Raw genomic sequence first — 25,449 nt, 5'->3', positions numbered from 1 at the left:
ACCAATGACAGCTTATGAGTCCAATGGCATTGCACTGAAATACATAGAGATAAATAATTTGTTCAGGGTCATATAGTTAATAAATTCCCAAAGCAGAATTTTAAATCAAGTCTTCCTGACTTGAAGTCCATTCCCTAAACTCTGATCCATCAAATTAGCCTTCCATCTCCCTATACACTGTGATCATTTGTGCTAGTAGTCCCCAATGCCTGCAAAGCTCTCCCTCCTCATCTCAGCCCGTTGGCCTTCATGGCTTCTGCAGGAAGCCTTTCTCTACCCTTATTTCTAGTGCCTTCCCTTTGTCAGTTATTTCAAATTTATCCTGCACATAACCTTTGTATATCTTTTATTGTCTTTTCCTCAGACTGTGAGCCCCTTGAGGGCAGGGACTTCCTTTAACCTTCAGCCTGCCCACTTAGAGAGAGCATTCCAAAAACACATCAGATATGATCCCTTTCAATAAAAAGTATGTCTCCTTTACTTAAAAAAAAAAAAAAAGAATAGAATTCTACACCTCTTCTTTATAGCCCAAATTGGTCCTTGGATTCCTCCCTCCAAACAATTAGGAGCCTCTTCTCTCTTCATTAGATCTTGACTTATTCATGAGCTTTTCAAATGTGTTTGGGTAATGACCATTTTTTAAATGACAGACAAAAAGGCTCTTTCTGTCAGCTTGTCATGGAACTTTGGGGTATGGCTATTCCAGATCAGGCTATGACTTTGCTGCCTGGTATTAGTTGGAGCAAAGTATTTCTTTTATTCTTGCTTTGTTGTTTTTCACTTGTGTCTGACTCTTTGTGACTCCATCTAGGGTTTTCTTGGCAAAGATACTGGAATGGTTTGCCATTTCCTCCTCCAGTTCATTTTTACAGATGAGGAAACTAAGGAGAACAGAGTTAAATGATTTGCCCAGGGTCACATAGCTAGTAAATATTTAAAGCCATAACTGAACTCTGGTCTTTCTGACTCCAGGTCTGGCACTCTATCTCACCATTCTGCTGCTCCATGTATTTCTGAAGTACCTGTAAAGTAGGGCTTGGTGACCTAGAATATATCTGCAGAAGACTGTTATAGGTAGACTTTGAATAACAGAAGACCTAATATAGAGAAGAACAGAAGAACTCTCCCTTTATAGGAATTGCCTCTGTCTACCATTTTGCTTTGATTTGATTTGATCAAAAAGCATTTTGGTTGCTTTTAGGCGTTGTGGTTCATTACTTAATGCCTTCCAATATGTGATCACCAAATACTATTCTGATGAATTAATGTCCATCACCACCACTGGTCTTACAACAGCACAGGAGCAAGCAACCTCCATCATACACACTGTCCTAAATCCCACCTAGGCCTCAAGCAGGTTATTTAAATATTCTGAACTTTTATTTCAATACTAGTGAAATGAGAGGATTGGTATAGATGGTTCCTAATATTTTCTATGTCATAGATGCAATCTGGCAAGATCTTTTGACCCTTTCTGAAAATAAAATCTGTTTCCTACATTTATAATTGAAGGAAATGCTAAATTTCAGCGAGAGGTTAGTAAAAATAAAGTTTTTTTTTTCCTTTCCAAGGTCACAGACTTTCCATGAAATTGAATTTCACCACTATGTTTTAGCTGCCTTTTACCTTTGAAGTTCCCTTATCCCCTTTGGTCTTTTCCCCTGGAGTACCTCTCCAGTCTTGTGGGAACTCTATGCCCATTAGTTGTAGGAATTTCTTTTAAAACCTATGCTTTGAGAAAAGACTCAAGCCAGCCAATCTTCATTTTTCTTTGGTTTCTGCTTATAACTCTCTAGATTTTCTCACTATTTTTCTTTTTCTCTTCTCACCCTCCACTTTTCAGTGCCTTTTTTCAGTATTGTGTTCCTTTTATAATATAAACTTTTTAAGGGTAGGGACTGTGTCTTTTTTGCTTCTATTTGTATCTCTAGTGCTTAGCACAGTGCCTGACATGTAGTAAGTACTAAATAAGTATTTGTTCATCTGAGTTATCCATAGACCCCTTGAGGGTCCATAGACCCCAATAAGGACCTCTGGTTATCCAAAATTTGAATGATCTTTAAGGTCTCTTCCTTCTCTAAATTCTTTCAATCAAGGATTTTCTAGTTCTAAATCCCATGATTCTGATGGACAGCTTAAATCAAATGGTATCTCTAAAATTATATTATACCTAAATATAGTGGTCAATATTGGATGGGCTAGGCACCTGGAATTAAGCCAGCATGTGATTTAGAAGAAGGATCTGATCCTTGGGTTTCTGAAAAAATTTTTTTTTAATTTTTAAAGCTTTTTATTTTCAAAATATATGCATGGATAATTTGACAGCATTGACCTTTGCATAGCCTTGTGTTTTATATTTTTTCCTTCTTCCCCCACTCTCTCCCCTAGATGGCAAGCAATCCAATATATGTTAAACATATTAAAATATGTTAAATCCAATATGTATAAACATATTTATACAATTTTCTTGCTGCACAAGAAAAACTAGATTAAAAAAAATAGAAAGTAATGAGTAAGAAAACCAAATGCAAGCAAACAACAACAAAACAAGTAAGAATGTTATGTTGTGATCCATACCCAGTTCCCACAAGTCCTCTCTCTGGGTGTAGATGGCTCTCTTCATCGCAAGATCATTGAAAGTGGAATCAATCACATTGTTAGAAAGAGTTCTGAAATTTGAAAACTTTTGTCTCATCACAAACTGGTCTCACTTAAAACTTGTCAAAATATTTCACCTCAATAAGGTTTCCTGAGGCAAGGATAAGAGGAACAAAATGCCCCAATTTCTATGAGACAGTTCTAGATTGAAACTATTTCTATCTCATGGATATCATATTCCACAAATAGGTTCTTTTCTTACTTTTTTAGGATATCTGAACATTTCAGTCAAAGAATTCTATCTCTACAGAAGTTGGTCCTCCAGATCCAATCTTGTCCTAAGAAGAAAAAGCACAATTGGAGACAGGCTAAGCCAATTGGTAATAATAGTCCTTGAATAAACTTTGAATCAGTAGAAGGGAGAAGTAGATCTGTTTCAAGATGCAAACATAGGAGAGTAACCTTTCTACTACCACATGAACATTGTAGAAAACTACAGTATTCCTTCTCAATCCACAAACTTAAAGATTATACTGGCAAAGGTAATAATTACTTCTCTAACTCTTTCGTACAACAACACTGGAGAGCTGAAAATAGTTGAAGATACTTGGCCTCTGGAGTTGCCATCAACTGAGATTCTGTAATTCTGAGGGTAGAACTCCTCCTCTTTCTTCTTCTACCCCCCATTATAATGTCAGCTTTTAGAGGAAAGGAAGTGTTTTCACTTCTTCTTTGTATCTAGAGTTCTCAGCACAAAGTTTGGCATATAAAAAGTCGTTAATAAATGTTTATTAACTGATTGAGCTCTACTTTCCCATCTGAGTACTGACCAAGTTTAGAAGAATAAAAGAGCTGATAAGCCTGTTAAAATACATTCTGGCCAAAATAGATTTGGTTAATTCTACTCCTTGCTGTAAAATGAGGAGTCATGACTTAAGTCCTTAATTGATCTCTCAGAGTAGAACTAAAGTATCTCTTTTTCCCCTCACTGGCTTAAAAGTATCTTTATAGCAATTATTTCAGTTTTGTAAAATATAATAGAATTCTTATTGCTTAGGATGGATTTTGCATGGAATTTAATTTGTACTAATAAGCTGAAGACAGAGGAACTGTATTATTAAAAAAAAAAAAAGAAAGAAAGAAAAAACAAACAAGCTCAAAACATATAGAAAAATGAAGCTGCTCGTTTTTTAAGGAACTTTGGGTGTATGCCCATTTGAAAGGGAATGATTCCTATATGAGCTATGTAGCTCACCCAAACCTGAAGACAGTGCTTTGCACAGAATAAGCATTGTAAGAAATGTCTGTTGTTTTGCGTTGTCCTAAATGTAAATTAAGTTTGAAGGAAAGGAAAACAATCAACTTTCTCTCAAATTGAGATAATTTCAGCTTTAATGGAAGTTCTCAAATATCCACAGGAGATAGGAATACTCACAGAAAAATAGGCAACCTTCATTTATCAGACTTCCTTAGAAAATTGCCTCTTTTCTATATTTCCTTGACTTTAAAGATGTCCCCTCCCAAATCTAATAGATTATTTTTGCTATCTGAGTCAATCAAATGTTGAGTTCTTTCAATTAATTTTAATATGCCTCTTAAAAAAAAACCTAAAAGATTGACAATCTTGACTGATCCTCTTTGATACTTAAAATGGTTTCTCCAATTTATCATAAAACCTTTACTGTTTTTTTTCTTTTTTTTGCACTAAATAGTACTTTATTCCGGACATTTTGAGTTTCAAATATTTTTCCTTTCCTCTCTTCCCTCACCCCTTCCTAAGAAAGAAAGCAATCTGATATAAGCTATCAAATAAAGCTTTTCTTAGGATACTATATAGTTACAACATAAGAGCACTCCTATTTCCTAAGACAATTTGAAATTCTATCTCTCCATTATTGAAACATATCTTGATTGTTTAAGGATAGTTGGAGCAATAAATAGAAAAAGAAAGAAAAGTAATTTGTGGCCTGAGTACCTTAAAGGAAGCAAGAATCTTGGTGCTTAAACATGTCAATGTTTATTTGGTTTTAACCCTTATTCTCATCTAAGCGGGCTCAGCCACCTGTGTTACCATGAATAGGTCAATAAATGACTCTGGACCTCTGTTTCTTTTTCCATAAAATGATGTGGTTGCAATAGATACCATGTAAAGTGCTTTCTATCTTTCAGAGTTTCTTATTCACTAAACTGCTTCACTATTGAATCAGCAATTGAAGTAGAGGGCAATATGAGATTAATTATGTTTTCCTTTTAATAAGGGAGAAAATAGATTTTACAGAATCAAGTATCATAAAACTAAAATTGAAAGGAGCTTCAGTGATCATCAAAAGCAATCTTCCTACTTTAAAAAAAATTGGACATCTTTTGCCTTAACAACTCTTTTATTTCCAAATGGATATTTCCTCTTTCTCTTACTCATGTCTTAAAACTAAGAATGAAAAAGAAATCAGTTGGGCAAAGCTAACTGACCCTCCCCCACCCACTGCTCAAGAATAAAAGGAGATCTGTGTTCCTATCTCTTCTTTTGGATCAACTTTGATGTTACAATTATACACCATTTAATTTTAGGGTTATTTGTGTTGTTATTGTTCTTTCTGTTTATGTTATTCTGGTCTTTGTGCATATTCTATACACCTCATCTTACATCTTACAGAATAGGAACTTGGCCCTTAGCCCAAGGAGAGTAATATGTCAACATGGTACAGGTTAGAGGCAGGATTTGAATCCAGATATTTAGATTTCAGAACCATTATTACAGTCATTATTATCTAATGCTTGTTTTACTAATTTAAAATATGAAGAAATTAGACTAAATCAGGGGCTCTTAACAATTTTTGTGTATGTTTTCATGGACCCTTTTGGCAGTCTGGAGAAGCCTATGCACCCCCTTTGCAATTGGATAATTTTAAATTAATAAAATAAAATATACAAACTTACAGGAGAAAACAGTTACATTGAAATACAGTTATCAAAATAGTTTTTAAAAGTTTGTGATCCTCATATTTAGAAGGACCTTTGGATTAATACTCAAAGGTACTGTGTACCTCTAAAATGTTTTTTTTTTCATTGTTATTCTGTGCTCCCAAAGAGGATAGAGAGAGAACATCAGAGACCATTTGCAAAACACTATTATTTCCTCATTATTTCTGTTCTTTTGAACACATGACAATTTTTACTTTTTATCCTAGAAAGCTGGCAGAAGCTCCACATGCTCTGTGCTAGGCAATAAGCTGGAATATGTTCATGATTCTGCAAAGGAACAGTTCTAGGAAGTGGCCTTAATTTAATACTGGTTTAATTTAGTCAACTAATTTAAGAGAAAATTCTTTCTTTGCTCAGATTAGATTGTATAAGGCTTCATAAATCAGGAGGAGAACCTTCTTCTTAGTCACCTTGGGGGTCAACTGCATTCTTTAATATTTACATTTTACACATATATGAAACATACTATCAGAATGAGGTGTCTAAAAAGAGAATGATAAATCCTAGCTATTCAACTCTCATTTTTCATACACTTGAACCATCCCCCACTTCTACGATATAATGTCTGAAATTTTGAATTGTGTCTTAAGTTTTCTATGTAAATAAGGTGCCATCGTTTATAGGTTAAAAAAAAAAAACAAGCAAACAAAAAAAAAAAAAAGGGAGTAGATATCATTCTCCCACTTTATTCCCTGACATTTGGACTATAAACTGGTATTAAAAATGATATTTATTTCCTTAGCTATTTATTAAACTTCAGATTTTAATGAAGATTTGTAGATGCTTTGTTGCAAGAATATATTATCTTAATGTTTCTGAGGGTGAATCTGAGAGTCTAAAAAGTAACTAAACTCAGTTCTTCCCCCAAACTCAATGTTACATTTTTGCTACTAGTTTTTAAGGCTTTGCAAAGTGAAAACATATGATCAAGCATTTTAAAATAAAATAGCCATATTGGAAAGGCAAAGATGACACACATGGGAGGGAAAAAACCTCATCGAACTGAAAGGTTGGGTTGTTGAGAGTCAGTGGCTTTTTTCTATTTTCTTTTTGTAGTTCATTTTGGGTTTTGTGTGGGTGGAACACGTGAAAGCAAAGGCTATTTGCTAAATGTTTTATGAGACTAGATCAAATTCGTTCAATTGCATAGAACTGCACAATGTTAGAACTGGAAGCTCCTTGCCAGCAAGGATTGTTTCATTTCTTTGTGCTTTATCTCCAGTGCTCAGTGCTTTTTGTTTGTTGTTCAGTTATTTCAGTAAGGTTCAACTCTTCATGATCCTATTTGGTTTCTTGGCAAGATACGGGAGTGGTTTGTCATTTCCTTCTCCAGCTTATTTTATGGATGAGGAAACTGAGGCAAACATGACTTGCCCAGGGTCACTCAGCTAGTAAGTATCTGAGGTCACATTGAACTCAGGAAGATGAATATTCCTGAATACCAGACATTCTATCTACTCAACTATCTTGCTACCCAGTATGCACTTAATGGAGGACTTAATAACGTCAAAGATCATTTAGACCCATCCACAACTGAGCAATAATTTCTGCTATAATACCCCTCCCTGTTTGGTCCTCCAGACTATATGTGAAAATATCTAAGTGATAGGGAGCTTCAAGATATCTCTAATTCTTAGGGTATTTTTCCTTACATTGAGCCCAAATCTGCCCTTTTACAACTTCTATTCACTGTTTTATGTGTACTGAACAAGTTAAATCCTTTTATCTCACTTCAATCACTTGAAGATAATAATCCTGTTTGCATTAAATCTTCTATCTTCCTTTTTTTTCAAGATGACTATTCATTTTGCTTTTCTTAGGGCAGTGATCTTACTAAAATATAATGCTCAAATTTTAAAACAATATTGCAAACAGAGTCCATAGCTGAATACAATGGGACTTTTATCTCCTATAATTCTTTATCTTAGGTAAATAGACACTTACTAGGTGTGTGATCCTTGGCAAATCACTTAACCCTTGCCTGCATAAAACTGGAGAATAAAATGGCTAGCCACTCCAATATCCTTGCCAAGAAAACTTCATGGACAGTTGGTTCACGGGCTTACAAGGAGTCAGACATGACTGAACAACAACAATCTCATTAATGTTTCCAGTTCACTCCATTTCCCATCTGCATGCAATTCAGTCACTTTCAACTTCAGTATCCCTTGGTAGAAAAAACTGTTTTTCTTATTGTGTCCCCAGTGCTTAGCACAGTGACTAACACATAGTTGGTGCTTAATAAATGTTTACTGAATTTAATTTGAGATGATATATTAGCTGATGTGATTGCCATATCACACCATTGACTCACATTGAGTTTGCAGGTCTCAAAAACCCATAGACTTTGGGACACAACTTTTTGTCTGGCTATACTTTATCTTGCACTTGGAGTGGTTTGTTCTTTAAAAGTGAGCTTGTCTTTTTTAAAAAATTAAATTATATAAAAAATCTACTTTCATTTTGTAATGATGAACTAGATACAGCAATAGGATTCCCAAGAAAAATGGGCATTAGCATTTAAGTTTAAATTTTTCATCAATTCCATTCAATCAATATCTATTAAATTTTTGCTATGGGCAAGACATTGTGTTGGGTGCTAGTTAAGCCAAAAGGCTTTGTGCTTCCTCCTCTATTCACAACACATGGCTAAGACGCACATCTATTAATAACCTTTTCATTCTTGAGCATCATTCCTTGGTGGTGAATCACTACAACAAATTACTCAGAACAAATTGCTCTGGACTTTTTTTTTCAGATGTATTGTTGTTTTAAATGGTGTCAGATACTAAACTTGCCTCATTCTGAAATTCAAATATCACAGAGCTATGACTGACTAAAAGCAAGCAATTGCTATTAAACAGACCAACCACAAAATCCAAATATTCTCAATGACACACTGAGAGAGAATCATGAAAGAAGACTGGAGGGGGGAAAGATGCATCAAAAAGAGAAAGAGAGTGTAGGGAAATCTCTCCCCTGTGTAGAGGGACCATGAGGACAAATATGAGTTATGAGCAATCCTAAAGGATGAGTATGTGAAAAACAGGAAAAACAGTACACATTTCATATTTTACATGACTGTAAAGAAGTCTAAATCAAATAAAGAGGTCAACATGCTATTATTATATACACTAATATTGTCTGCTCATATTTCTGTGGGGATTTACAGTTTCTACAATACTAGCCCTGTAACATATAGTGAAAGTATTAGGCAGCTCAATGGAGCAATGTACCCTGAGTCAGGAGAACCTGAATTTAAGTCCAGTTTTTACCCTCATTCAGGTGTGTGATCCTGGACAACTTACTTTATTTGTCTTTTCAGTATCTTCATTGATAAAATAGGGATAATAATAGCACCTATCTCCTGTGATTGTTGTGAAGATAAAAGATATAACATTTGTAAAGCACACTGCAAACCTTAAAGTGGTATATAGATGTCAGTAATTATTATTATTATACAGAGGTGGGAAACTGAGGTACACCAATAAGAACCCTCTATTTCCACTAGAGTTTCTATTCTAGTGTATTCTGCTCCTTAATTTAAATTCATCCTCGAATTAATTTAAAACACCAGAATTTATTTAAAGATACTTTAAAGGACTGAGCAAGTTTTTCAATCAATCAATTTTGCTTTTTTCAAGCATAATCTTTTATAAAAGTAGTCTAATGACTTGGAACAAAGTACCTCAGAAGCCAAATACAACCCTGCCTAAACAAAGGAAGCTCTTACTTAAGTTTCAACTCTGCCTTCTAGTGTTAAGAGATTGTAAACTATTTCTGAGATGGGAGCAAAGAGAGGAAAACCAAAGTTGATACATAGGAATACTTCTTTCATTTAAAAAAATTTTTAAAAGGATATTTATATCTGGAAATTGCAAGTGACCCTCCAGAGAGGTTGGGTCAAGTAGCCCTAAATTCTGTCCTGCATTGTTTTCTATGAAACAAATGTTCTGTGAGGAGACCTCCCCCCCCTTTTTTTTTCTATTTTCTTTTTTTTTTTTTTCCCTTCAAAGAACCGCAACAATGAAATAGATAAGCAGCCTTGGAGTCTGGTCATTTGTCATATACCTACCTCATCAATTCTTTCCACCTTCAAAGGAGAATTCATAGAAGGATTCTCTAAAGATAGCATCCTGTATGAAGAGAACTCCTGAGTTTTGCTCCCTGGGGTAACCAGGAAGTAAATCATGGCCTGTGATTAAGCCTTGGAAAAAAAGCAACTCTCATTCAGGGGGCGGGAGGAAGGCAGACATTCTCTAGAAGAGAGCACTTAAAGTCTGAATACCCAGATAAACTTAACCTTCACTTTATTCTTGTTTTGTAGGAGGGAACGGCGAAAATCTGAGAGGGGAAAAACTTAAGTCTCAATTGATTGAAATGATGTAAACATTGTGGATAAAACTAAGGTTTCTATAGATATATCATCTTCCATTTATTATAAATATATCTATACATATCTATATATCTAGAAAGAGAGAGAGAGAAACAGAGTTAAAGAGAGAGAGAAACAGAGAGACAGAGAAAGATCTTGTATGTAGTGCTTTGAATAATGGTTCCCCATTAAATTTCTTGAAGGAAGAGACTTAATTTTTGTCTTTCTTTGAACCCCCAGAACTCAACACAATGTTTGGCACAGAAGTAAGTAATAAATGCTTATTGACTTTACACTGATTTATCCAGTCCAATGTATAGTTAATCTATGCAAAATTCTTTATCTATGGACATATTGTAATCTCCTCTTCTTCACCAGCAAAACTTTCTGAAAGCAGGAATTGTTTTGTTTCTGTCTTTGTACCAGCTAGCTCAATTTTTGGTACCAGTAGGTGTTTAAGAAATGGTTATGAGTTAATGTTTTACATAAGTATCAGGCATTATTACTATCTTTATCTCATTCTTCTTACCTATTTCAAAGAGATTCATATAGAAATGTCTTGGGACAAGTCACTATTTTTTTTTATCCTTCTTCTATATTGTGTACTACAGATCATTGCACAATAATAAATGTATTAGAATATAATTTCACCCTCTGTAGTAGGCCCACTGAAAACAGGCTTGGGACAACAAACAGGTTATAGGACAACAAGCATGATACATAGCTTCTATTCTAACATGATTTTGACTGAGTGTGCGATCTTCCTTTTTGAAAGCTTTACAATTCAAGTAGTTTAGAGATTGTGAATATTTGGTAGAGTAAAATCTCTCAAAATGCTCTTAAGCTATTATTTATTGCAATGATTTATTAATAATAAGAGGTCCTCCAATTTTAAGATTAATTCCTGTCTTTAGCTTTCTTAAAAAAGGAGGGAAAGGGAAAAACAACCCAAATCTTTCAGCCTCATTCAACACAATTTTGGGTTAGATTGATTTTAAAAACATTTTTCTTTCTTCTTTTAGTCTTAGGCCTGGAAGTATTTTCAAATACTTCTTTTTTAGTCATCAGACAAACAGCAAAACAAAAACAACAACTTAAAAGGTAACTTCCATCTTGTGCTTCCTGAGTATTCTAGGAATAAGACAAAGCATTTATTCTGTAATGCACTAAGGTCAATGATGCTTTTCTGAAGCACAGCCATTTACAAAAGAGGTCTGATGATGACTTGGAACAATGTGCCTCAGAGGCCAAATATGGCCCTGCCTAATAAAGGAAGCTCCATTTAGAGTTTCAACTCTGCCTTTGCTATCATCTCTCAAATGGAGCACATACAAGGACACTTCAAAGAAAAAGGCACCCCGGCTTCCCTCCTCTAAGAAAGGCAATCCCCATAGCTTTCACATATCAGCATATTATGGAGAATGGGGCTGGCTGGTTCTTACTTTGTCCAGGACGGTAATATTAGAGACCCAGAATTGTGTTTGTTTTCGTGAACCCCTTCAAAGTATTACAAAAACACTCATCGTTCCTGGTCATTATGCAGTATTAGAAATGACAATTTACCAAGAATTGATACTGACTTGAAATATCATTATCACCTAAATTATGCTAGTGTTAGGAATTAGGTCCTCCTGATTCAAAGTCCAAAATTCATTCCACTTCATTATGCTGCCTCTCATACAAATTTTCCCTTATATTTTTCAGTTCATACTTGTGAGATTTATACCTTAGAAAACAGAACCACCTATCTTGGTTCCTAATAAAGAAATAAAGAAGTTGGGGTGTCAAAAACAATACATATTTGTAATTAGAATGTATAATACTGACAACTTCTGCCCCTCCAAGGATTAATTTCCAAGCTTATAATTTGATAAGAGATACAGGAAATCTGTGGGAACTATGGCCTGTCCAGAGTGATTGGCCAGGATCATTTATACCTAAATATTTATTAAAGACCAGGGTTCTTAACCCTTTTTTTTTTCTGTCATGGACCTATTTAGCAGTCTTATAAAGCCTATTGACTGCTTCTCAGAATAATGTTTTAAATGTATAAAATAAAATACATAGCATTCCAAGAGAATTCAACTATATTAAAACATGGCTAAGCAAAATATTTTTAACGCAAGTTCATGGACCCCAAGGTAAAAATCCCTAACTTTGTATTTTCAGATGAAGAAATAAACTCAGAGAGGTAAGGGCCCTGGAGTATAAAATGAGACTCTTTCTACTACTCTACAACCTTTCCTAGAAATTCTTTTTTTTTTTTAAACCCTCCTTAGTGAGGGGGAAGCGGGAGTAAAAAGCAGGTTAATATTCAAACTGAATACTTTCCATCTCTTGGCCTTATGATCTTGTTCCCTTCCCTGTCTTCTACTTAAAAATGCTGTTAAAGGAGAGGAACTTCAAGCTTTGACAATCTCTATCAGTGTTCCCTTTCTCCCTTTTGGCCCTCTGCCTCTTTGGGAGCTGCAACCATCTTTCCTCAGACCCTCTAGGTCTTTGATCAGCTAGAGGAAAAGCAAGAGAATAAAAGTAAGAGTTAAATGCAATGGCTTAAAAATTCCCAAAGTGTTTATTATTTCATAATAACAATAATAATAATAGCTAATGCACAATGTCAAATGCTTTACAATTATTCTCTCATTTAATCCTCACAACAACCCTAGAATGTAGATGCTATTGCAATCCCCAGTTTATAGATGAAGAAATGGAGGGTCAGAGAAGTTAACTAATTTACCCAGGATCAAACAAGTAGTAAACATCAGACATGTCACAAACATCACCCAACATAGATGCACTTCATCAGAGCAACAGAGTATGATGATAGTAAAAAAAGAAATGACTGGTGTATGTGGGGTTGGGGTAGGGTAAAATGAAAGGGGATGGTAAGCTGTAGAGACCTGATATACCCCTAATGATCCCTGCCTCTAGCTCCCCTAAAGGAGTTCAGATTTCCCTTATGGATTAACTAAGATTGTGGTAACTTGAAAGGATTTTTATCAGGCCTCCATCTATTTTAATGGGAATGGATCAATCACTTCCTACCAGCATGTAAACTCATGCAGGACTTGTATAAATTTAGTTGAGGTCATGACATTTTCTTTACCCAATTTGACATGTTATCACAACATATGTGGGAATAAAGAGTATATTCCAGAGAAAAGAAATGCCAAAGCTAGAGAAAAGGTCTGGGTGCAGTTCCTATAAGAAATGGCACTATTAGCAATAGGAGAAAAAATAGCCTGAGAAAATGCTGAAGATGTTTAAAAAGTACCAAAAAGAATGGTTGTGGTTGAAAATATTGGAATAATACTTTAATAATAAATGTGATTGAATTTTTAATAACAAGAGAACAAACTCTGGTTCAGAACCAGTATTCTCTAGGGAGCTTAGAAATTAATTCTTGGATGGGCAGAAGTTGTCAGTATTATACATTCTAATTATAAATATGTATTGTTTTTAATAATGACACCCTAACTTTTTTATTTCTTTATTAGGGACCAAGATAGAGGTATCTATTTTCTAAGGTATAAATCTCACAAGTGAGAACTGAAAAAATATATGGGAAAATTTGTATAAGAAGCAGCATAATAAAGGGGAATGAATATTGGACTTTGAATCAGGAGAGCCTAAATTCCTAACACTAGCTACATAATTTAGGTGAGTCACTTAATCTCTCTGATCCTGTTTCTTCACCTGAAAAAAAAGAAGTGGCTAATAATAATCTCTACCTCACAGGGCTCTATTGAAGACCCAATAAATTAATGCATGCTTATAATGAGATAGGTAGGCAACATAAAGAATAGAGTGCTGGGTCTGGAATCAGAAAGGCTCATCTTTCTGAGTTCAAATCTGGCCTCAGATATTTACTAGCTGTGGCACCCTGAGCAAATCACTTAATCCTTAATTTATAAAATGATCTGGAAAAAGAAATGGCAAACTACTTCATTATTTTTGTCCATAAAACCCCTAATGATGTCAGGATGAGTCAGACAGATGAAAATTACACATGTTTTAAAATACTATAGAAATAATAGCTGTATTTATTCATAAAAACAATTGTTTACTTGTTTAATGGCTTAATTTTCTAGAACAGTATAGCAGGAGCCAGAGAGTTTGGTCTTGAATACTAGATTGATTATATTCTACCTGTGTGAACTTGAGAAGTTACTTAAAATCTTCAGGCCTTCTTTCCCTATCAAATGAGGTAATGGGATTAAGATTATCTTTTAGGTTCCCTTTTGCTCTAGATTTATTCAATTCTAGCACATACCAAAATCTCTGAATTGCCTTAAATATTTATTTTAAATATTTATCTCCTTAAGATTTTGATGACTAGTTAACAATCATACCAGATTATATTCCTAATGAAATTGATAGAATCTCAGATCTTTGATCCTTGATAATTCTGGACACTGTCCTCAATCTTAAACTTCTCTTTTTTTCCTTTCCTTTCATTGTATTCTCTCTTATTGGGGGCTTTGATTACCCAAGTCAGACTAACTACTTGTATTTCTGATCCAAATTCCTTTGAGGGGTCTCTTCAGGATGCTTTTCTTCCTACTTTGAATTTAACAGCTGCTTGAGCAAATTCATCACTGTCTATTGGGAATTCTTCATTTGATTGTTACACATGCTCCAAGCATTTCTATCTTTAAAAAAAAAAAAAAAAAAAAACAATTGCCATGATTAACCCATTTTCTGAATTTTAGTATATTTCCAGGATCTTTGAATTCTATAACAGTATAGATTGTAGTTTTTTGTTTGTTTGTTTGTTTTGTTTTGCAGTTACCTGATAGGTCAGAATCCTTTCCACTTGACTTTGAGCCTAATACTCCTTAGATAAATTTCCTAAAGGCAATTAATCATTTTTGTTGCTGTTGTTAGCCAAGTCGAATGGCCTGGAATCTGTTTTGATTTTATATGTGCTTTGGCAACATCAAACACTTGGCATTTCCTCGTGGTTAATCATTTTAAGGCTTCCAGAGACTGAAATCAGTCTCATTTGAGCTCACTCTCTTTTCCTCTTACACGATGAGAGTAAAGTTTTAAATGTCCAGAAACCTCAAGTAATAGAACTAGCCTTTTTTCTTTCTTTCTGTGGTCCCTGGATATTGTTTTCTTTATTCAAGTTTGATTGTCATCTTTCCGGTGTTGCCATTGACACCTGAGAGTCACGCTTTAGCATTTCTGTCTAATGACAACCATATTTCTAAGTATTTAACAAGTCTCCATCTGGAGATCACATAACTGACTAAAAATGTCCAAAAGAGATATGATGTCAGCTGGGAATTTCTAACCTATATGTATTATAGAAATCTCTCAGGAGCAAATACTGACAATATCTCTGCCATTTCATTTCATCATCCCTGCTTCTTCCTTCTCCCTTGCCCCATTAAGGTTGTCATTATCCATTTTTATTCAATGGTCCTGAAGTTAAGCAATCATTCTGATAGTAATCTGCTGCCTTCCTCCTCTCTTCCACAGCTCTTACTTAGGTTCAAATGACATGGAAGGTTCAATGACATGGTAGATTTTTTTTTTTTCATTTGTGCTCTCTCAGGCTGAAATGAATGTTGTTTAAAGTGCTGAACAAGTTACCTACTAACCTGAGGATTAGGCCTAAGCTGTTAGTTCTGGTACTTAAAATTCTTCAGGCAGTGACCCTATTAAAAACAATCTCACTTTATCTGTACATATGCCCTTGAATTTATTTATTGACCAATGACAGTCTTCTTGTGATGTGATTCAGGCTCTGTGCCACGTGGCCCTTTTCCAACTGGCTCCCATTTGGTGGAACGTTCTATTGTTTCAAGTTATGTCAAGTGAGCTGTTCAGTGTGCTCTTCACGCTGGCTTTGATGAGCTTCACTTTGCTAGCTGTTCCTGCTGAATATCAATTCATTTAGCACACCAAGTCCCATGTTCTAAATTCAGTAAGTGATTTGGGGGCCTCAAAATCAACATTTTAGGCTCTCCAAAAGGTTTGGCAAGTCTCTGACTGAAATGCCTCACTCCTGAACTGGGATATTCATGTTTAGAAACACTCATATCCCTAATGGGGAAAGTCATGTTACTCAAATAACCTTCAGGATCGTCATGTCATTCACAGATTATAAATTCAATAAACACCAACTGACCTCTGTGTATGTGCGCCAAGGACAAGGAAGCAACATGATGAAGACATGAATTCCAGGCACTGAAAATGTCCTCCTTCTTGGTCATTACCTGTCAAATTGACAGAAGGAAAATGGCTCCTTAAATAGTTGAGAATTTTTTTCCCTTAAACTATTGCTGCTACCAGAATGACATATGTAGACAGAGTAGAACTAATTAGCTTAGCCAAGTGTAGACTGAGAATCCCCCAATTCTTCATATAGCAAGCAGCCAAGCAGCACAGTGGATAAACAGTTAAACTTGAAGTCAGCAAGGTCTGAGTTCAAATCCAGACTCATGAACTTCTTTAGTTGTGTAGTCCTGAATAAATCACTTAACCTCTGTCTGCCTGAGTGTCCCCATCTACAAAACAGGCAGAATAATAGTACCAACCTTCCAGAATTGTTATGAGGATAATATAAGAAAATATCTATAAATCATTTTGCAAATCTTAAAGCTCTACTATAAATACTAGCTGCAGTAGTAGTAGTAGTAGTAGAAGTAGTAATTACATGTTATCATAGCAAACAACAACTATATCCTTCTGGGACTTGGGTTATTGGGAGCAATTATTTGATGGGTGAATTAACCTGACTTTAGAATAGTTCTACCTGTTTGTTGATTGCTACTTGCTATATTTTCCCAAACTCAGGAATTGGCAATTTGTTATCTAGCTATTCTGCACAAAGTGCCATCTTAATTAACTACATGGATCAAGTCATCATTCATTGAAAAAATATTCATTGAGTGTTTGCCTGCTATGCAAGGCACCATAATGACTGAAGTAGCAAGGGAAACCGTGAGTAGTATAAATAAAATCAAAAGATACATAAAAAGAGGGAGATACAAAACTATAAGAATTACAATCACTAGTTTCAACCAAATTATCCTCTAGAAGTTGCTGGCTGATTCTTAAATCAGGCAGATGGTCACCAGATTTGAAAGCAAGAGAGTTAAGTTTGGAATTTCTGATTTGTAACTTAATTTCCTATGATAATCTCAGGAAACTATATTAGCTTTATGTATTCAATTCAAACTGAAGATTCTATTACAGGTGAAATAGCATGAAACAGGTGAAACAGTCCTTAGAGATATAAATGTAAAAACCTCAAGAAGCTTATAATCTTCTAGAGATATGAAAATGTTCAGCCTGCATTAATTCCTTCTTCATGAAGAGAAGGCAGTTGAAAGTGAATGGACATATAGAATTGTTTGGTTCTTAGCTCTTTTATATTGCTCAATGCTGATCATTATAAAGGGTGTAAGAAATAAAAAGAATATCTTTTTTCATGTATTTTTGTGCTTTTTTTGCAGCAGGCCTATATAAAGCTTTAGAAAAATCTTGTTATAATAGGGGGAAGTATATTTGGGCTCTGATAAACTATAGTGTACCATGTTTAAGTCTCCAGTGTACATATAATTTAACATTATTAACTAAGGTAGCAGGAACAGTTTGGAGGTCAATGTAATTGTTTCCCTACATGTCACCCTCTACCCATGACCCCTTATGTTAAAGTAGAGGGAGTGATTATCTCTGTCATTGCTACTTGGATTAATATGGTTCATTGTGTCACTGACTATAACTAAAGAAGAAAGGGAGAGAGAAGTTGGCCACTTAGGGAATAGGCCTGCAAAACACATTGGCAGATGGGGGTGACCTATGGTTGGCTACCAATGCTTTTTGAGCTTGGAGAAAGGGAACTTTGACATCCCCATCACATTTCTCAAATTATACTGGGAAATACAAGCTTGTGGTCAATTAGAAGTGTCTCCCCTAGAAATATACTTTCCTAATTTGTGCTGCCAGATTGCGGGAGGGGGAGGGAGGGACAATAATAAGAAGGGAGTAGCATATATTAGAGACACAATTTTTTAAAAAATGTTCAAATGTTTCCAAATAAAAACCAGGAGAGTTTTACACTCAGTTTGCAAAATGAGCTTTTACTGGACTGACCATGAGAAAATTAGCATCAGGAGAATTGCCTAGGGAATGTAGAACACTGCCCAGGGAAGGGGCTTCAGATGGGGAAAACTCTTCAGAGGTCAATAACATACTGAAAGCTCACTGACTCCATCCCAAGAAAAAGTATGAGGGGAAAAAAATGTTCCAATTAAGGGCAATGGCCTCATAAAGGCCTGCCAGTCGTTTTCTAAGTGCTTTTCCTTATACGTTAACATCAATATTCTTTAAGACTCCACTCAAGTTGATTCAATATAACCTCATCAGGGTTGGCAATCATCCATGTGTGGTCATGAAAGCAGTCATTACTCAGTGCTAGAGAAGGGAAAGCAAGCCTTGGCTCTTACTAAGTTTATGCTTGGCTAAGATGATCCCCGTTGCATAGGGAGGCTACCAACAGAGGAATTGGACTGTCCCTTGAGTTCAGTTCTGTCTACAGGCAGCAAACAAATGGAATGTGGCAAGGTCATTCCATGCATTTTGGTCTTGACAATCGGTGTGGATTGCCACGTGATTGATTTGGCTCTGGTAACCAATGCTAATTGGAAAGTGGGCCTAAATTAATGGATCATCATGACTATTGTCTGGTTTCATTCCACAGAACCTCATTGTGGAGTATATTGTTAGCTGTAGTTTTATTACAATTAAGAGGCTATATATGTGAGTCCATCAAAGTAGTTAAATACATAAGGATATCTGATATGTATTATTAGTGAAAACTTCTAATGTTTCTAAAAGAAGAACAGAGACATTTTAAGGACACTATAGACAGATTTCATTAAACAATAAACACTTCACTGGATGTTTAATGTCACCAGTGTGGATTTTCACCCTTCACTCATACAGATGACAACTTATTTATATCTTTTCCACCTATGTGATTGTGTCTTCCATAAATTCCCTTAAAGAATTCATTCAATAGATTATAGGACTTTCTCTGGTTGTTATAATATCTTGTGGCTTCCAGATCAGTGGCTTAGGCTTTTTCATCTATTATATTTCCTAAACATATGCTGAACTCACCTCCTTTTTTTCTTATGATATGGTGTCTTTGGTGTCACCACCATGCACAAATTAGCATTATTTACATTCTGCAACCTGCTTATCTTCATCATGCATCATTCCATTGCTCTGTGGATTATCTGTGGTGCTATATGATCTACAGCCATAACGTAGAAAATTCTGGTGTTAGGGTTTTTGTGGAAGTAAATAGCTTAAAATCACTGAAAGAGTTGCCTGGTTTTCCAGCTAAAATTCAGCTAACATCCTCATATCCAATTCTTGGCCTTATTAATTATTCAATTATAGCACAAGGTTATGATCTAGTTGTTGATGTAGCAGTTAAACTCCATGAATTGTCTGCCTAACTTCATGTCATAATCTTGGCAATATATATTCTTCATTTCCTTTATTTCTTCTCTGGATGGGTAGGTTCATTTTTGAGGGTGACCATAAATCTTATGGAGAAGACCTTGCAGTGTTCTAGAATTCAGTAGAACCAACAAAAACAGGTCAGTCTACAGAATCTATCAGAAGGGAATTCATCTTCTTAGACATCTTACAAAATTCCAAAATGAAGTGGAAAAAGTCCTGAACTCTTTGTTCAAGGGAATATCTTTAGTGAGCATAAGTCATCCTGTTGGATACTTGCTTGACACTGATATTCAGTTGATCATTAAATAAAGTCACATTGGTGATCACATCTCTCATAGAATCTTGCATAATTTTACCAAATGCATGGACTATGCTTTATTTGAGAATAGTTAATTCATATTTTGCTCTATCAAGTCAAGTTCTCTGTTTTGTAACTGACAAACAGTAGGCACATTCTTCATACTTGTGAGCAAAAATGTGATCTGCTGTACAAAGCGGCCTACAAAAGTTTTGTTTCTTTCTTAGATTTTCATCTGAAATATCCTTGATATATGCATAGAACATTCTCAAAGAGGTTTGTGGACATTTTTAAAAAACTAAGTACAGGGATTAGAACTTACTGATGTCTTCTTTTGGTAATAAGATTTGTTTGCAATTCTTTCCTTTATTTTGGAACCTTCCCCACTTGGAGGTGTCATGAATATTGATCCATGAATGTCATTAAGATTTTTTTGCCACCAGGGTAGAATTTTTGAAACATATTTGTTCTGGTCCATCAGTTCTCCTCTGCATCTTAAATGCCACTATTGCTTTCTCTCATTATTCATTAGTTACTAAAATGATAGTAACCAAAAAACAATGGTTTCCTTTTCATTGCAGATGAGGCTGGGTCCCTATGGAAATGTCACCATACCTGTTTTGTTTCACATTTATTTACTGTCTTCATTCTACTTTAGTTTAGCCAAGAGCTCTTTTTCCACCCATAATGCTTTTTATTGCTTTGTGATATTGCTTATTTTTCTGCTTCCTCTTAGTTTATGGTGTTTTGCATCTGAGCTTGTATCCTAAGCTGGTATTGCCATTAGATGCCATTTATTTATTCTTAACAAGAAGATCAAATATTTGATAAAGTTTTGGAACTTTTAGAGGAATAGAACTGTGTTGACTATTATATATCAGCTAGACTTTTTGATGAAATAGTGGTAATCAAAATCATTGTCTTCACTTTTGTCTATTTTCCAATTTTGGAGCTGACAGCTTATTTAAGCACATGGGCTTAACGTTACAATAATCAAATATGACATTTCCCCCTTACATTTATTCTTTTGTTTCTAATTTGGCATTGATTTTGATCTTTGCTATGACAATTCCTTGATCTGGCTGAACAAAGGAAATAGATTTTGAAACGACTACCACATCAGTAACCAGTCATTGCCTGTCTATTAAAATACAGTTATTTTAATCTTTTGTGTAATGTTTGATGTTTTCACATCCATTGCCTTCCTTCTGTTTTCTTGAAGAGAGTATTTATACTAGAGAGCTGTAATACTTTTACATACGAGATCTTTCACTTCTTTTATTTCTCTTGCTCCCAAATCATATTTTCAGTATGGCTTTTTGGCCCTCCCTTATGTCTGCTTTATACAGAAGCCACTGATAATTGAGGTAAAAAAGATTTAGTTTAGGGAAATCTGGTTGCATTCTTCTACTCCTTCATCCTCTTCAAAGATGTTGTCTAATAGGCTCTATTTATTCTTCATGGTGTTTTTCCCCCTCAGGATAATAGTGAGCATTTTAATGTGTCCCATGAAAGGGTGGTTTTTGTGTTTGTGAAGTTGACTTCTGCAATTTCATCCTCTTTCCCCCCAAAAAAATCTATTTTTCTACTTTGTAGCAATGTCTTTATGTCATCTGGTTTCTTACACAGATTTACTTTCCCTTCAGAGTTCTCACTTGTTTGATAGGGAAAAATTAAATCTTTTAAGTATGAACAAAATGCTCTCTAATTTTTAGCACCTTGTGTGGCCATTTTGGAAATTTTGCCACCCTTATTAGGGAGGTGAAGGAAACCAAAAAAATCTGAAGGCTTATATTTTTATATTGTCATGAATCATCATGTGCTTGGTTAGAGAAGCTCCAATTTGTCCCAGGAACCATTCTTAAAACATTTCTACCTTGCTGGAAACCTAGTCAGGCTTTCATCCCATGAGCACTCCAGTTTCCAAGAACCCAGTGTCAGTTCCACAATACAATGAAGATCAGAGTCATGGATTCTGAGCTGGAAGGGATCTCATTGGCTCTCAAATTTAATCTCCCTTTTTTTACAGAGGAGGAAATTGAGGTTTAGAATGACTCAATGGCTTTTTCAAAATTATACAGGTAGTAAATAGCAAAGCCAGGAATCTAACCAAAACCATCTGATTCCAAACCTAGTCATCTTTCTACTATGCCATGCCAACTTTCTAACATCAGAATGGGGCTTTTTTATATATATATAATATATGTATTAGAACCCAATTTTGTGTAAACTTTTTTTTTGAAATTTGTTAAAAGTTTTTATAGTTGTAATATGCTTTACTTAAATTATCTCATTTGATTCTCAAAATATGGTTCTGAGGTGGGTATATGCTACTCTCTTAGACTGAGAAAAATGATTTCTCTGTCCCAAATTCTAGCCCTAAAAGGATATTATGTTTGCAGGATCCTGCTTATTATAGGCACAAAAAAGATATTAAGATAAAACTGAAATACACAGAAGAAAACAAAATAATTATAAATGATATGCACAAATAACCAAATATTAGTTTAGTTGTATGGAACATATTATATGACATATGGGAATGTTTGAGTATATCTAAATAAAGCCAATAGATTGTCTTGGATTCAATGAGATAGCTCCAGATCCTCATATGATAGAGTCCAAAAAAATGTTCCACATTGCCCAAAGTGTTCTTCTTGGTCATATTTTCATCAAATCACATATAAGTACTCATAGATTTGACTATTATGAATTATTTAAAGTACAATGTATGCTGCTAGTTGAATACAATGTCATGGATGATAAATTTAACAATAACACAAATGTGCACCAACATGCACAAACACATGGGCTCAAAGAACTGCATGCACTATTATAAAATACTATTTAACAAAAGTGTTCATTGATGCTATTCTGACAGAGAGTCACAAGTAAAATATTAGTTTAATAGTAGTAGTCTACCTTTCTAGACTGAAATAATTTCCAAAACATTTTTGCTGGATTTAAGAATTTTTTTTTGATATCTTATGGACATTTCAGATTGACAACATGAAAATATATTATTTTGCTTATTGAGAATACTAATGATTAAATATTGATTTTAGAAGAATGGGCAGCTAAGTGGCATAGTAGATAGAGTGCTTCTCCTGGAATCAGGAGGATCTGACTTCAAATCTAGTTTCAGATACTTACTAGCTATGTGACCCTGGGCAAGTCACTTAATCCTGTTTGCCTCAATTACTTAATTGTAAAATGAACTGGGGAAGGAAATGAAAAACCACTCCACTATCTTTGCCAAGTAACTCCCCAAATGAGGTCACTGAGAGTTAGATAAAACTGAAATGACTCAATACCATATCAGTAGCATATTCTCTTAGTTAATTGCTTTTGATACCCTGTATTTGCTTCTTTTTTAACTTATGGAATAATAAAGTATTTCCATATCATAGTATAATAATAAAGATGATTCCATTTAACTGCAAATTTATTATGCACAACTTGCTATTCTTTTAAAATATACAACAAAATTATCATGTACATTTTTTTCTTCCCCTATCCTAGAAGTGGCCATCATTAGACACATATAGGTATACATATACATATACACACATGTATGTGTATGTGTAAAATTACTCTATATGTATTTCTATTTATCAATTATTTTGTAGATAGTATCTTTTTTGATATGCCCTTTATAATTAACTTGGGTATTTATAATAGTCAAAATTTTGGTGTTTATAATAGCCAAAATAACTTACTTGTTCAAAGTTCTTCTTAAAACAATATCACTGTTACTGTACATAATGTTCTTTTAGTTCTGTTCTTTTCACTCAATTATTCATACAAGTCTTTCCATGTTTTTCTAAACTCACTGATAATCTTAAATGTTTCTTGTAAACAAGCTATTGATAGATTCTGATTTTTAATTCATTCTGCTATCCATCTTAATTTTATGAGTTTATCCCATTCATATTCAAAGTTAATAATTACTACTTTTGAATTTCCCTCCAACTTGTTTTTACCCACTATTTTCCTTCTCAGCCTCTTTTTACCTATTCCTATTACCTTATCTTTTTTCCATATACCTTTATTCTTTATTTTACTCCCCACATAAAATTCCTCTCTCTCTTCTTCCCGATCCATTTAATCTTATTCTATGTACCCTTTTATAAGTACAACTTCCACCAGAATCCCCCAGTTCTCTCACCTCTCTTGAATTCAAAAGACTTCTAAATTTCATCAAATATACATTTATTTGCTTCTTAGAATTTCTAATATGTCCCTCATTGATGGCTTTAATATTCTGGATGCCTTGTATAAACTATTAATAAATCATAAAAACAACCAATATTTCTTCAAATTTGTTTGAAAATTTATAATAATCTAAACCCAAAGACCTCAGCTTGGAGACAAGAATTCACTATTTCACAAACACTGCTGGGAAAACTAGAAAATGGCAAGTCAGAAAGTAGGCATAGACCAGCATCTTGTACAAATATCAAGATAAGGTCAAAATGGATACATGATTTAAACATAAAGGGTGATACCATAAAAAAATTAGGAAAGCATGGAATGCTATGTTAGAATGAAATGTTAGATTTGTGGAGAAGTGAAGAATTTATGACCAAACGAGATAGGGAGAATTATGAGATATAAAATGGATAAATTTGATCATATTGAATTAAATAGATTTTATATAAATAAAACCAAAGTAACCAAGGTGAGAAAGAAAGCAAATAGCTAGAAAACCATTTTTACAATATGTCTCTGATAAAGGCCTAATTTTTGAAATATACAGAGAACTGAATCAAATCTATAAGACTACAAGTCACTTCCCAATTGATTGTCAAAAAATATGAATAAGCAATTTTTAGAAGAAATCAAAGCTACCTATTATCATATAAAATGCTCTGAATCATAATTGATTAGAGAAATACCAATTAAAATAACTTTAAAGTATTACCTCACAACTATCAGATTGGCTAATATGAAAGAAAAGGAAAATGATAAATATTGGACATGCAAGAAAATTGGCATATTAATATGTTGTTGGTGAAATTGTGAACTGAGCCAACCATTTTGGAGATCAGTTTGGAACTATGCCCAAAGGGCAAATACACAATGCATACACTTTGATCTAGCAATATCACCACTAGGACTAAGTTCCAAAGAGAAAAAAAGGAATGGGAAAGGACCTGTTTGGACAAAAATATTATAGCAACTCTTTTTGTGGTGGCAAAGAATTGGAAATTGAGGGGATGTCCATCAATTGGGAAATAGCTGAACAAGTTATGGTATATGAATGTAATAGAATACTATTGCGCTATAAAAAATGTTAACCAGATTGATTTCGGAAAAGATACAAACCATTGAAAAGTGGAATAATAGAACTAGAAGAACATCACACACAGTAATAGCAATCATATGTGAAGATTACTATGAATCACTTAAGTATTCTCAGCAATACAGTGATTCAAGACAATTCCAAAGGACTCATGATAAAAAATGCTATCAACCTCCAAAGAAAGAACTGAAGATAAAGCTCAATGCAGACAGAAATATACTATTGTTCACTTTTTTGATGTACATTTTTATTTTACCTTTGTGTCTCTATTCATAACGACGATTATGGAAATATATTTTGTATGATTGCACATATATTATTGATATCAAATTGCTTACTGTCTTACTCAAAAATTTTTAAAATGAATTTTAAAATTGTATTTTCATGTAATTGAGGGGTAAT

General features: G+C 34.3%; 1 protein-coding gene across 2 annotated transcripts in view; it reads right to left on the bottom strand.

The window, feature by feature from the left end:
- ACOXL (acyl-CoA oxidase like) overlaps positions 1-25,449 on the bottom strand; it is a 511,030-nt gene that overhangs the window by 84,904 nt on the left and 400,677 nt on the right. For both annotated transcript variants that reach the window (XM_051975799.1, XM_051975800.1), the window contains exon 16: positions 16,095-16,182. In XM_051975799.1, the coding sequence (XP_051831759.1) occupies positions 16,095-16,182 (88 nt within the window). The remainder of the gene's footprint in view (positions 1-16,094; positions 16,183-25,449) is intronic.

This window comes from Antechinus flavipes, chromosome 2 (genome assembly GCF_016432865.1).
Source record: "Antechinus flavipes isolate AdamAnt ecotype Samford, QLD, Australia chromosome 2, AdamAnt_v2, whole genome shotgun sequence".
NCBI lineage: Eukaryota > Metazoa > Chordata > Mammalia > Dasyuromorphia > Dasyuridae > Antechinus > Antechinus flavipes.
The sequence above is the reverse complement of the archived record's forward strand: the minus strand, read 5'-3'. Positions and strand labels throughout refer to the sequence as shown.